General features: G+C 46.7%; 1 protein-coding gene across 1 annotated transcript; it reads left to right on the top strand.

The window, feature by feature from the left end:
* Positions 1–12,052: 12,052 nt before the first annotated feature.
* On the top strand, positions 12,053–12,889 carry LOC136543332 (uncharacterized). The gene is made up of 3 exons (XM_066535807.1): positions 12,053–12,434; positions 12,520–12,671; positions 12,830–12,889. Exons 1-3 carry the CDS (start codon positions 12,053–12,055, stop codon positions 12,887–12,889), a joined length of 594 nt encoding a protein of 197 aa, XP_066391904.1.
* The last annotated feature ends 2,598 nt before the right edge of the window (positions 12,890–15,487 follow it).

The following is a 15,487-nucleotide window of genomic DNA, read 5'->3' as shown; positions in this document are numbered from 1 at the left end:
ACAAATGTGATCACTTAAGATCGATCATGGGTAATCCGAGTACATGATACATGGGTACAATACATCAGTAGTTCACATGGAATATAAGACAACACAATAGAATTTCTACTATATAGCTACATTGATCATTAATAAAGCATAGAACTAACAGACGGCGTAATAAAAAACCCTCAGTCAGAAACATACTGAGTAAGCAACTCGTCGTCCAAGTACCGATCCTCAACCATAAACTTGTTGCTGTGGCTAGGCTCACCTGCATTGCCCTAATCTGCCTTTCGCTTATAGTAAGCGGCCTCCGCTTCATCTCCGGCCTGAGTGAAGAGCGCGTCGTCATCCTCCTCCACCTGCAAGCCCGCCTCTGCTAGAGCGATGAGCTCGCTCAGTCTGGCAGTGTCGTTCTCAGTCTCATTCGCCTGCAAGCACGGGGGAGGTTCATTAGTACATGACATTAGTACATGACAGATATAGCTCAACATTTCAACACATACACTTTGCACTTACTTCATGCTTGTTTGGACACACAAACTCCAACGTATTGTTAGGGTTTATCACGGCTCGGTCTCCACAATGGCATAGAGGAGGTTCCTCGAGTCGTTTAACTGTGGCTAAGTGCTTCTCCTTAGCCGTCATTGGAGGGGGTTAGGGGGAGGTGCAACCCACCGCTCGAAGTGCTCTCGTGGATGTCACCCTCTCTACCAATCATCTAAAAGGAGGTACCTAGGGGGTCAAACTTGTCTGCACCATCGATCCACTGAAAGAAAAGGCACCTCTCATGGGCCTACACAAAAAAATTCAACAAAATATTAGTAACCTATTAATACAAATGAAGAAGAAAAATATACAAAAACAATTACTTACATTAAAATGACTGCACGTGTAGAAGCAACGAGCCACTGTGTCCGGATATCTCGATTGAAACACGTCGGCCAGATGACCACAGTCACAGTTAGGGACAGGGAGTTCAAGGGGGACGGTGGCATCTTTGCTAGACTCGTCGGGGTATAATTCTCTAGGATGACCCCGTTTTCGCCATAACTGCTCCTGAAACATGTCTTCCATCTAATAAAACAGTTTAAATTAAACATCAATCAAAACAACAGAAATTAATATAAAATATAATCATTTGCAATGCAACTAAAATAATATAACCGATACTTATAGCAACAAAAATATACATGGCAAACATACTTCTAACTAAATAATTAATCTTAACATTGACAAAATCAAACTAATATCTTCCCTCAAACCATAGCCCATAGTTTCCAAACATAATTTTCCTCCTAACCTTAACTCCCATTCATAATATCCTATCCACCATTCAAACGAAAATAAAATGTGCGTCATTACCTTGAACAAGGATGAGGAGGGAGGGAGGCGACCGGGGAATGGAAGGGAAGGGAGGGAGGCGACAACAGAGGGCCGGGTGGGGGGGGAGGGCTGCCAGCGTTCGTGGCGCGGTGGCCGGCGTGCTTGGCGGTGGGCTGGTGTGGGCGGACACGGGCGCAGCAGCCAGGCGGCCTTACTGCCGGGACAGCGGGATGGATCATGCGGTGGGGGTTTTATTTGGCTCTACCGCGCCACGGATCAGGGCGCGGCACTGCCACGCCAAGATAGGTGACGTGGCAGAGCCCAGCCACGTCACCGGTCGTGATTCCAGTCTTCGCCATGTCAGCCGCTGCCGCGCTACTATGCATGGCGCAGCATAGGCATTTGGCCACGCTAGGGCAATAGACGCGGCCAAAAGTGTTAGTTTAAAAAAACCGACAGTGTTACATTTAAAATTAGTTTTAAAAAAGTGTTAAAATTAAAAAAAATTCTATTTTAGCTCCTTTAAGAATTATTTTCAAGTCCCAAACTTTATTGGCATTCATAGATTTCATTTCATCTTCCATGGCCTCAAGCCACTTTGATGAATGATCACTTCTCATGGCTTCTTCAAATGAGGTGGGATCATCCTCTATTTGAAATTCCTCAGTGTTGTATACTTCATAGTCAGCAGGAATAACTGATTTTCTAACTCTTTGAGACCTTCTAGGGGCCTCCACATTTGATACATCTTCTGTTTGAGGCTGTTGTTGCTCCCCCTCATGTGTGGCAATAGATTCTACAGGATCCTAAAGAACAGGTTCATTATCGTCATTCATTGTTGTCACAGGCGGAATAACAACAGGTGCTGGCACCACAGTATCTTGCACTATCGGTGCAGCAACAGCAGGTAGTGGGAAAATTGGCTCATGAATCATCAGAGTGGGCGCATACACCCACTTCTCTTCAAGGTCAATTTCTCAAGCTACCATGCTCCCCTCATCATTTGATCCTCTAGGAAGACAGCGTGTCTCATTTCCACAAACTTTGTATGTCTATCTAGACAGTAGAAACGAAAACCTTTTGACTTTTCTGGGTAGCCAATGAAATGGCAACTTACTGTTTTGGGATCTAGATTCCTCAATATTTGGGTTAAATACTTTAGCCTCAGCAGGACTCCCCCACACATGTAAGTGGTTTAGTGAGGGTACTCTTTCTGTCCACAACTCATACGGTGTTTTTAGCACCGACTTACTTGGTACTCTATTAAGAATATAAATGGCGGTTTTAATGCCTCCATCCACAGGCTCAATGGTAAGGTGGAGTAACTTATCATACTGCGCACCATATTCATCAAGGTACGATTACGTCTTTCAGCTACTCCATTCTGCTGAGGTTCACCCGGTGTAGAATACTGGGCTACTATGCCATTCTCCTGTAAGAACCTTGCAAAAGGTCTAGGAACTTGACCATATGGGGTATGCCAACCGTAGTACTCTCCCACGGCCAGACCTGACTATCTTAATCTTTAAATTATGTTGGTTTTCAACTTCTGCCTTAAATATCTTAAATTTATCCAATGCTTCTGTTTTTTCTTTGATTAGATAAATATAGCCATAATGGGAGTAATCATCTGTGAATGTTATGAACGAATCATAACCATTCATACTCTTTACAGGAAACGGACCACAGATGTCTGTGTGAATAATCTGTAAAATTCCTACGCTTCGTTTGACATCTTTCTTAATTTTCTTTACATACTTTTCTTTTATGCATTCTCTGCATTGCTCTAAATCTAAGAACTCTAATGGAGAAAGAATATCATTCTTAACTAGTCTTTTTATTCCCCCCTTGAAATATGGCCTAAACGACAGTGCCATAATTTCGATGACACATCGTGAGCTCTCTTTCATTTTCTGTTTACATCCGTAGACGAGGATACATTCTCATTGTCGCACGCAACGTTCCCATCATCGCATACAACATTCACATAATCACGTAGTGATAACAAATAAAGCTCATTTTGTAAGATAGCAAGACCAACACGTGCATTATTAAATGTTATCTTATATTTGCCATTTTCAAAATGGCAATCATATCCATCATTGTCCAAGCATGAAACACTAATCAAGTTTCTCTATAAAGAGGAAATATAAAGTACATCTCTAAGTAAAAGTGTGAAGCCATCAACAAGCTCTAGAGAAAGATTGCCAACGGCTTCAACATCTGCTTGGACTCCATTTGCAACTTTAACGTGTCATTGTCTTCTTTACGTAGTCCTCGTCGAATGGAATCCCTTTCTTTGCCATGATCATCTTTAAGTAATCAGGACAATCTTTCTTATAATGTCCCATCTTCTTGCAATAGAGACACTGGTCTTTCTCTACTGTCTACTGAGGCTGATGCAGCATGTGACCCTTTCCCTTTGACTTTCAGGAGGAGTTAGCATTATTATTCTTTTTCTTGTTGTCTTTCACATAATTGATAGTGCCACCATTGGCAGCTTTCATTCTCTCCTCCTCTTGCACACACATAGCCATGAGCCTTTCTAAGTCTCACTTCTTGGGTTGTATGTTATAGTTGATAACAAAAGTGTCAAATTTCTTTGGTAAGGAAGCAAAAATTAGATGGATAAGAAACTCTACCTTTAGAGCCAGATCCATTGGTTTTAGCTTGGATGCCAAATTACTCATCCTTAGTATGTGCTCTCTTATGTCATTATTTCTAGAGTACCTCTCTGTCACCAGCTGTTTTTTATTAGTTGGATAGCATATGTCTTTGAAGAGCCAGTGAACTGACTCTTTATTCTATCAAGGTACTCGGTGACCGTGTCACACTTTGGGATTGAGCCCACAATTGCAGGCTCAATCGTGTTCTTTATCACAGCCAAACATTTCTTGTTGGCAGTGACCCACTTCCTATGCTCAAGGTCATAGGACATCTTTTGGGATTTAAAATCCCTCTCTTTAGTTGCCCAAGCGGCATCAGCCTCGTTTGTCTCCCTCACTGGTGCTATAGGCTCAGTGGAACATGGTGAGGTGACTACCCAGTCCACCTCAGCCAAGATGAAGGCCAGGTCAATCTTTTTCTTCTACTCCGTGTAGTTGTCACCTTTGAGAGTGGGGATCTCTTTGATACAACCTATCAAGTTGTATCCGCCTGAAAACACAATTCATATAGAGTGAGAACATAAATAATAACAACAATTGCATGCCTTGATTCCAACGTTGGTCAAAATTAAAACATACAACTGTTTATACATTAAATCAACATCATCGTTGGGCAAAAATAAAAATAATGCATAAAATCATTAAAATTATGATATTGTTATTAACAACGTTGGTCAGAAAATAACAACATCATAATCATATCAAAATCTTTTTTTCTCCAATTAAATATCACGTTGGTTCAAAATAATTGGAGAATAAACTATTTCTCTAGCAGTGGAAACATGAAAAAATTCATTATCTATTTTTCAGAAGCATTAAACTTTTCTCAACTATTCTCTAAAAAATTATCCCGTTGGTTTAAATTTTAACAGAGATTCAAAACTTGACAAAAATTTATCGAAATTTGCTTCTGAAATTGTCAAAACTGCTTGTGAAAAAAAATAAAAGCTTAAACATTAGCAACTGTTCATTTTGCCCAGCCTCTGGAAAACAGTACGCAGCCCAGCTCTACAGCACAGCAGCGCGCCCTAGTCCAGCGAAATTGGCCCAGCCTGCTCTGCTGACGCGCGCGCTGTGCCTCCTAGGCCGCAACCTAGGCCTGGGCCGGCAAAGCCGCCCGCCCGCGCGCTCCCGCCTGGGTCGGACGCCGGTCCGATCAACGCTGTCCGTTCATCTGAGATCAACGGTCGTCCACGTGTCTCGGGTGATCAAAAGCGCGCTGCGGCCGGTGCTCTCGAAATCGTAATTCCATTTTCATCTTCCCTTTCTCTCTCTCATCCCCGCGAGCGACAGAGCGCAGCCGAGAGCTTGAAGCGGACGTGACGCAGGGGATGGCGGCTCCGCCGTGGCACCCCTCGCCGGCGCACACGTATGGCCGGAGCCGCGCGCGGCACCGTCGAGTGGCACCACGGTGGTGCCCTTTGGCCCGAGCCCGAGGCGGAGATCGTGCGGCGGCGCTTCTCCCGCCCCGGCAGCTGAGGTTGACTTCCCGCGCGGTGTCCACACGATGGCCGGTGGTGGAGACGGAGCGGGCGGACCCCAAGTAGGAGCTCCATCCCCTTGTCTGTTCACTCTTTCCCCCTTTCTCGTCGCGAGTTAGGGTTTCGTTAGGTAAGCCGCCTTGCTAGCTCTTCCCCTTTCCCCTTCTTCTCTTTTGGATCTCCTTTCTTTTCTTCTCGTCGCGAGTTAGGGTTTCGTTAGATAAGCCGCCTTACTAGCTCTTCCCCTTTCTCCTTCTTCTCTTTTGGATCTCCTTTCTTTTCTTCTCGAAGTTGAACCGATTTGGGGTTAGGGTTAGGGTTAGGGTTCATCTTCCCCGATGGGTTTGGGTTCGGTTGAACCCTCTGCATTTCTGTTTCTTCCCCCCGATTAGGGTTAGGGTTTCAATCCAAACCGGATCGAACCCTCTGTTACTACTCGATTTCTTTATAATTCTCTACCACATACTAGATCTACACACTGTTAACCTGGCTCTGATACCATTGTTAGGAACACAGTACCTCTGAAACGTAGATCAGGGGATAAACATCTTACTTAGATGGAGAAACTGATTCCTCTACTTCGCCCTGGTGCAGTTGCGCCGCAGCCGCGTGGACACCGGTGTCGTGGGAGCTCGGCGCGATGGAGTCTAACGTAGTGGTGGCGATGCAGAGGCGACGGTGACGCGAGGTGCCACGGTCCGATGGTGACGGCGAAGTCAGTGGGTCTTCCCGTCGCTGGCAGCACCCTCTTTAGATCGGGTTAGGTTTAGCTATTGGTGGGTCACGGTGGCTTAGGTCAACCTCATAATCAGAGCCGCCGGCCTCCACCTCTATATATAGCGCAGTGTGACAAGGCCCTCCAGCCATAATGGGCTAGACGTCCCCGATCAGGGTGCGGATCAAAGGCCCAACTGGGCTGTTGGGCCCAGTTTAGAATTAAAGATTAATCTAACACTGAACACATAGGCCCGTCCAATGGTGGCACCTCTTCCAAAAGGGCCACCAGGGACCAAGTTGTTACCAGCCCAGAAAAAAGAGGCCTTGCAATTTGAGAGAGTACATGGCAAGCTTATCAGAGAGAATAGCTGAAAGGAATTCGAAAGAATGAAGAGCATCCCTTAAGCAACAGGAGCAGGCCGAAGTGATGGAAATGCTACGTCAAGACGGTGTCAGCGAAGGGTATGACCTGTACTACATGGCATTGGATCTGTTCCAAAAGGCGGTGTGCCGGGCTCAGTACAAGAAGATCAAAGAAAAGGAACATCGCGTGAAGTATATCGAGTGGACCTGGACGAAGAGCAAGCAGAATCGCAACTAGTGTTACCAACAAGGATGCATCGCATGTTTTAGTTCTAGTTTTAGTTTTCATCGTCGCGAACCTGTAGTTTAAATTTTCGAACTGTAATGTTAAGACTGTTTGTACCTGTCGTGTGTACTTTTGACATGTCGTTTGTCAAACCTGGTTTTAATAATCTTGAAGGATGTAATGCTGCTCAATAATCATGGTTTTAGTTCTTGTCTTGTTAATGCTGTCATCATCCTTAAACTTCAAGGAACTGATTCTTTTCTTTTCTTCTTGGTTTACAGGTACTTGCCTCGGTTGGGCGCCAAGTTGAAGCAGTCAGGCGCAGCATATAGTGCAGCTTCTTGGTCTTGACAAAAACAAGAGAAGACTCTATTATCCATTGTGACGTTCAGAATACGGTTGATATCATAGCAGTAATTATTAAGGTTTGTATTGTGTCGTACTGTGCACTTTCTTTGTTTCCAGTTGCATGCAGCAGTCCTGACATGTGTATGTTGGTTTGCAGGTTTGCACATTGTGGTGCCCATGCTGATCTAACAATGTGAATTGATTGTTTGGTTCTTGAGTCCTTGGCGCCTGCTAGGCGAACTGATCTGGTGAGCGTCAAGTAATTGGAGCTACTGCAACTGTGTAGCTGACTGATGTCTTGCGTTCATGTCATGCAGGTCTAAAAATCTGCTGTTGTAGTTGTGTGACCATGGACCGCACCGACGAGGGAAGTGAACATTCAAGTGATTCAAGCGCAAGTTTCTGGGACACTACGGAGTTGGCAGCCTATTATGGCGGATTAGTGGCAATGGCTACTGCTATTCCAGTTCAGCCTCCTGCGTGTGACCTCGACAAATTGACTGGCCTGCAATGGGTTCAGAAGGTACTACAGGAACCAAAAAGATTCAAAATACACTTTCGTATGTACCCTGACGCTTTCTGCCAGTTGCATTACCTTTTAGTTCAGTACCATGGGCTCCAATCGACTGGGGAGCTCTCCTCCGTAGAGGGATTAGCGATGTTCCTTTGGGCAGTTGGCACTAGGCAGTGTCAAACGCAAATGGCAGAGAGATTTAACAGGGGATTGGGGACCTTTTTTTTTTTTGCGTGCAGGCATATATGCCCGAATTTCATTAAGAGGACGGGAATGGTCAATAGACCTTACAATAAAGCCGTTAGCTGATGGTGGCGAGAGACCATCACCAAAGCAAACCGCAGCCTAGCTACTGGATTACCAAAAGTCGTATTACAAGACCACCTGGTTCTGCGACCATAAGCTAATCAAGTGAGCCAACGAAGAGTACCCTGCCTCGCACCAGCATTGCGCTTCTCTGATCACCTCCTGTGCGATTGCCGCCAAGTTGGACATGATTCGGTTGAAGACCCTATTGTTCCGCTCCTTCCAGATTGTCCAGGTGATGAGCAGTAGCAGGGTATCGAACGGTGGCCGGCTGTCAGCACTCAGCCGTTCTCTCTGTCTCTGCCACCAAATTCCCAAGCTTTCCTCTGTCAGCGGCGTCAAGTCCTGTAACCCCAAAGGTAGAAGCAACCTATACCAGAGTTGCCTGGTAGTCACACACCCCACGAACAAGTGATCACACGTCTCGGATGCCTGGCTGCACAGGTTGCAGTCATCTGAATCCTATAGGCCATGCCGCAATCGTCGATTTGCAGTCTAGATCCTGCGGTGAAGCACCAACCACATAAAAAACTTGACCTTCGGTGGAGCTTTAGTCTTCCCTAATTCCTTGGCACCAAGGAGCGCAGTTGATCCTTCGAAAAAAGCTCTGTAGGTCGACGACACGCTGTACTTCCCATCAGGCGACCACTTCCATGTGAATCGGTCCGGCACATGCGGATCGAGAACGACGGCGCGTAGGATTGCCCACACACGCAGGTACTGAAGGAGCACCTACACAGTGTCCGCACCATGAATTTCACGCGCCCACCGGTTCTGGAAGAGACCATCGTTCAGAGACATCTTCTTTCCTCTCGGTGAGATGGCAGCGACCAACTGAGGCGCAAATGAGCATAGCGAACCAACATTGGACCAATTGTCCGTCCACAGTTTTGCTGAGGCCCCATCGCCGATGATCACAGTCATGCTGGCGTCTGTCATTGCGACTACATTCTTCTCAGCACGTGCCGGCAGTGTAGCCCAGCAGCGATCAGGCTCAACTCTGCTTAGCCATTCCCAACGTAGCCTGAGGGCCATCCCAAAGAACCTGAGATCCAAAACACCTAGGGCGCCCAGAGATGTCGGACGACAGACAGTAGTCCAGGCCAGTTTGCATTTTCCTCCTAGCGCTGTGTCAGTACCGCACCAGAGGAAAGCCCTGCGACGTCTATCAATCTGCTCAATGTCCCAGGTCGAGAGGCAACACGCAATGCTAATATGCACCGAGATCGCCGACAACGTGACCTTGGTCAGTAACACTCGTCCCGCGTGCGTGAGCAGTCCTGACTTCCAAGTCGGGATCCTCGCGGCGACTGAATCCACCAATGCTTGCTCCTCTGCACGTTTCAGCCTCTTTAGCGACAGCGAAATGCCCAGATACCTGCACGGGAATGGGGCGACAACACATGGGAAGGCCGTTTGCACATCCAACATCATTTCTTCAGTGCAGCGAATCGGCGAGGCGACACACTTATCAATGTTGGCTATTAGTCCAGACGCCCCCGCAAATAGCAGCAGAATCTGCTGAAGGCAGGTGAGGTCCTCAGCAGCCGGCATGACGAAGACAACTAAATCATCCACGTAGAGCGAGGCCCTATGCTTGATGGATCTTCCTGGCAGTGGAGCGAACGTGCGGAGACGATCAGCCTCCCGAATCAATGCATTCAGCGGCTCCATAACCATAACAAATAGCATTGGCGAGAGGGGATCCCCTTGCCGTAGCCCCCGTGCGTGTGCTATTCTCCTTCCTGGGCGACCATTGAGCAGCACCTTCGTGCTAGCAGTAGACAACAAGATCGAAATCCAATTAGTCCATCTTCGAGGAAAGCCGACATGTTCGAGGACGTGTAAGAGAAACGGCCAAGCCACTGAGTTGAAGGCTTTGGCAATATCGACTTTGATTAGCACTGCTGGGAATTTCTTGCTATGCAACCATCGACAAGCAAGTTGCACCGATCTGAAGTTGTCGTGGATGGATCTTCTCTTGATGAACACGCTTTGATTCATCGCTACAATATGTCCCAGCCTTGGTGCTAGCCTCCTCGCCAAACCCTTGGCGAATAGCTTACTGAAACTATGTATTAGGCTTATGGGCCTATAGTCCTTTAGTCTTGTCGGTGCCGAGTTCTTCCTAAGCAAAACCATCAGAGCGTCATTCAGCAGGTTGAAGCTCCATGCATCCAGCGACCAAAGCGCGTTAAACGCGTGCACGACGTCAACTTTGATGGTCTCCCATGAGGCCCTGTAGAATGCCCCGCAAAAGCCATCTGGCCCGGGTGCCCGGTCCAACGGCATAGCCTTGATGGATTCCCAAATCTCTTGTTCAGTGAAGCAGGCATCGATGCCTGTAAGGTCGAGCCGTGGCAGCAGTCCATCAAGAACCAGCCCATGCGACCGCGTGAACGGCGTACCCAGGATGCTGTGGTAGTAAGTGTAAATGAGGTCCTGCTTGGCTTCATCAGCCGAGAACCACTGCCCCTCATGGTGTATTGCAGGAATGTGGTTTTTCTGACTCCTGTGGCACGCCTGTAAATGAAAAAATTTGGTGTTTGCGTCTCCATCCTCCAGAAACCTGATGCGTGAACGATGGCGCGCAATCGTTCTGGCCAGTGAGGCGAGTCCCAGGCTCTGCCGCTTTAGGCCACTCCTGAGAGCAAGCTCATAATCAGTGAGTGCCCTCTCCTCTTGCGCCTTGTCCAGCTACGCGACTATCTCCCTTGTCTCGAAGAGCTGGGTGCGCACGCAACCAATGTTCTTTGCACTCCAGCTCCTGAGGGCTTTTGCTGTAGCTCTCAGCTTGTAGTCCAGCACACGACATGTGTCAGCACCCGGCAATGTGCAGGACCAAGCCTGGCGAACGACATCCTCATATCCATGTTGGCGTATCCAGAACGGCTCGAACCGGAAACGTGGCATGGCCCACGGCTCAGTTCGCAGCTGTAGCAGAAGAGGTGCGTGGTCGGAACAATCCGAGGACAGGGTCCTGAGATGGTGACTGGAGAAAAGGTCCAGCCACTGAATGTTGGCGAACGCTCTGTCAATACGTTCGAAAGTCGGGCGCCTTCGTTCGTTGCTCCACGTGAAAAGCCTACCATGCAGGTGAATTTCCTCTAATTGCATGCTGTCAATGGCACGCCTGAAACGCCGCATGCAGCGCAGGTTCAACCTGTCATTGCTCTTATCTGCGGCCTGATAAATCAGGTTGAAGTCACAACAAATGAGTAGTGGCCCGGCGATAGCGGCGTTCAGGTCAATCAACTCATCCAGAAACGCCTGCTTCATCCCGTCGAGCACTGGCCCATAGACGACAGTCATCGACCATGGCGATGCGTCATCCGCCACCGGCTGTAGACAGAGCGTGATCGAAAAGGAACGACAGACACGGCTGGAGACAGCCCAAGCATCAGTTCGCCACGCAACAACAATACCCCCAGAGGCCCCGACGGCCGGCAAGCACACATAATCAAGCGCCATTCCCATTAAGTCATTGGCCATAGCAGCCGGCATTACAGCAGTTTTTGTCTCCACGAGACAAGCGACCGTGGCCGACTCCTGCGCCACAAACTCCCGTACAACATCACGACGCGCTCGCGAATTTAGACCGCGAACGTTCCAAATCAGAATGTTCTGAGCTAACATAGCTAAAACATGGAAAGGACGACTCAGGCGTGCGTAGCCCTAGACCGCGGCTGTTACCTCGGCCGACCGGCAACCTTTCCCCAGGTAGTACGGCTGCATGGCCACCCTAGTCTCCGCCGGTAACGGCGAGGTGAAGGCGGTGTGGAACTCGTCAAATGATGCCGTGTCTGGCTCCTGCGTTTCCACCTCCACCCCAAGCTTCTTCATGAGGATCTTCCTTGCCTGCGCTTCGGGCTTGGCCTCACGGAATTTGCTCTTTGCAGCTAGCCTCGCACTCCTCTTGGGCAGCAGGTCCTCGTCATCGATTTCCCTCCCTCTTACTGGCCTCGTGGTTCTGAGGTTAGGCGTGGAGAGAATTGCCTAAGGAAGCGGAGCCCTGAATCTCGCAACGAAGTCATCCACCAGCACAGGCACGACTGCGACTGCTCCATCATCAGTTTCCTGGCCCATCAAATCCTGAGGGGCCGTGGTATCCGGCTGAGAGGGGATGTCGTCATTCCCGGGTGACTCCGGGCTGAGGCACGACAAGTTTGGGGAAGTGCTGGAGTCGGTGGTGTCATTTGCAGATGCAATTCTTAGGCCTAGGGACGCACATTACACAACGGTGCATGAGAGACTAGGGAAGTACACACCTTTCTTTGATGGCTGCATCGGTGCCTTAGATGGAACCCACATCAGGGTGTGTGTTGATCGGAAAGCACATGATGATTTCACAAATAGGAAAGGATGGACCAGCCAAAATGTCATAGCTGTTTGCGACTTTGACATGTGGTTCACTTTTGTTGGTGTTGGCAAGGCGGGGGCAGTCCACGACATGAAGGTGCTGAGGGACGCTTGGGCGGTGCCAGGTTTCCCGCACCCACCTGAAGGTATGCTGACTATCAAGGGTACACGACTTAGATGTTTTGAAATTCAAGTGTAGCTGAAATTGATTATGTGTATCGTGGTTTGCAGGCAGGTACTACCTGGTAGACTCGGGCTACGCAGGTGAAGCGGGATACTTGGGGCCGTATCGGAACAACAGGTACCATCTTAGGGAGTTTGAGCGGAGGCGTGCTGAGAATTGGGACGAGGTGTACAATTTCCACCATTCTAGTCTGCGCAATGTAATAGAAAGGTCATTTGGTGTCCTCAAAGCTAGATGGCAAATGATGCAAGGAGTTGCTCACTATCCGAGAGAGAAACAATCCAATATTAACCTCCTAGTCGAGGTACTCCAATGAACGAATGGACACATGCCTGGCTAGCATAAAATTCAATTCAGGATATGGGTAAGGTTCGTGACTGGGTAAAGTTTGGAGTAGCAAGTCTGCAGTTGAAGTGAATTGTGTTGACACTTTGGTCATTTAACAATGATTTGATTCATGCCTAAGTTGGGTCCGATCTGAATGTGTGCACCTGCAGGTGATCCGGTCGGGTTGAGGAGATGGTTGAAGTGGATTGGAGGATGGCATGAAGATCAGCGATGGTTGGGTAAGGGTATTTTGCATGGGTATCTTCTTCGTGCTGTTACATATGTGCCGTGTAACTGGTACAAATTTTGTACAGATTCCACTTAGGCCATTTCTTAGATGTAGCTGTAGTTGTCAAATGAAACTAGTAGGGTAGTATTACAAATTAGGCATATGCAGATATTCTGCGAATGGCCAAATATCTGGTGTTCGTGGAGCAGACCAGCACGAAGTTGCTTGCGTCTGTTTGAGTAGTTGTTTCAAATGGTAGTTGGAACAGCTACATGTTTTGTATAATGCTCCACTAATCCATGTATAGTAGAGTACTGTGGTGGACAAATGAACTGTATTAAGACCTGGGTGTACGTCTTGCTGATGAACATAGTATTGAGCCTGGTAGTTGTTAATGTGGACAACTATTTATTTGTATGAAATGTATGCCTTGTAAATGGTGGGTTCAGTTTGCTGTTCATTGGCGCCAAGTATGTATTGAGAGCTGGGCTGTTGGCGCCAGGTTTTGAATGGTGGCTGTTGAATTCAAATTCCTGGCAGCAATTAATTCAGCCGAACGGCTGGTGCTTCTGCTGATCGGCTGAAGCTGATTCTGGTGAACTGTACAACCAGCCAAAATCAGCCAAGATCCAACCAGCCGAACAGGGTGATGGTCTTTTTTTGGTTTTAGTCTTAGGACATTCTACAACATGTTGTTTCTGCACAATAAGCCCAAAACAAGCTAATGGTATTGACAAGGCCCAGGTTATCCCAAACGACACAGCTGAAAGTCTGCAACAAAGCAATCAAAAAAGAATACAGAGGAATGATCAGCAGCAATCAAGCAGGATATGCTTCCATAGACTTAACAGTCCTCCTGTCACTACTGCAAATTACTGATCGAAGGTTAAAATGTCAGAATTAACAGAGTCCATGTCCGTTGTAAAACACCGCAATTAACAAATGTGAAATCTTCCCGGGCTGATCCAGCACTGTATCTCTAAAACACCAGACTTTGATGTTGCACAAGAGCATCATAATTCCCGATCTAAAATTATCTCAGGTTTATCCATCTGAATAATGTCAACACATCAATCTTAGACATTGCAGTATTTTGAGAAGAATAAATGAGGGTTTATAATGTCAATGCAACAAGTGAAGCGTAGTCCCTATAGTTTCAGTAAGAAAGAGTAGCATACATCACCAACAGGTATTAAGATGAATACCCATGATACTCATATTATTCGAAGAGAAATTGCAGTGAAAACAAGGTATTAAGATGAATACCCATGATACTCATATTATTCGAAGAAGGGAAACCATAGATAGAAACAAACCGAGCATATATAACCCTGAATCCTAACTGTAAAATCCTGTTGGTCTGCCATAATGTTTTCAGTGAACTGAAACAAAACTGTGAAAGAATATGTTTGGACCTCAGAACCGAAGCAATGAGAGTATTTTTACAACGAATAAATTACTGGAACTTTGCTTAAAAGCTCACTGGTTCGACCAACACTTAAACAGGAATATAATTAGTAAAGCTGTTTGTGAGGAAACCATCTCAACCGGGAGATGATTTTGCAGGTATAAGCTTAAGAAAGCTCCAAAAAGGTGGGTGCTAATAACCTCTCACCAACTAAGCATAACATAAATCACAATCTCAGATGAAACTGTAAACTAGCTTATCCAATCAAACAAAACCACCACTTTAGTGCCACAACGAACAGTCCAAAATATGGTATTTTCCATTTTTCATAGGTTGTAGTATTAAGGGCATTCTACAACAGATTGTTTCCGTACAATAAGCCCAAAACAAGCTATTGGGATGGACAAGTCACAGTCCATCTCAAACCACACAAATGAGTAAGCAATTAAAAAGAATATAGAAGAATTGTCGCCAGCATTCAAACATGCTTCTACAGTCAGAGTATTTGCATAATAGACTTGCTTAACAATCCTGTCGCTGCTGCATATTACAGATCGAAGGTAAAATCTCAAAGTTACCAGAGGAGGCCATATCCGGCTTAGAACACCACAGTTACTAAATGCGAATCTCTCCTGGATCTACCCAGCATTGTCTCACAAGTACCACTCTTTGACATCACAAGAGCATCAAAAACGCCCATTTTTAATTTCTCAGGCTTATTCAGGAGAACAAGGCCAACACATCCAGCCTGTTCGTTTCGGCTTATTCGCTCGTATCTGGCTTATAATCCACGGTTTAAACAGTGTTTTTCTCTCACATCAAACCAGCCAGCAGTACTTTCAGTCATGGCTTATAAGCCAATTCAGCCGAAACGAACAGGCTGGATTCTTTTTTTTCACTCTTGGACATTGCAATTACTAGTAGCATGTGTGCCATGTAGTACCCAGCAATAAGATTCTTTTTTCACAAACAAAATGGGAGTTATGTAATTCCAATGCAAGATGTAAGACAATAATCCTTATGGTTTCAGTGAAAAGAGTAGCATACACCA

The sequence above is a fragment of the Miscanthus floridulus genome, chromosome 3 (assembly GCF_019320115.1).
Source record: "Miscanthus floridulus cultivar M001 chromosome 3, ASM1932011v1, whole genome shotgun sequence".
Taxonomy (NCBI): domain Eukaryota; kingdom Viridiplantae; phylum Streptophyta; class Magnoliopsida; order Poales; family Poaceae; genus Miscanthus; species Miscanthus floridulus.
This window is presented reverse-complemented; position numbering and strand designations above follow the sequence as displayed.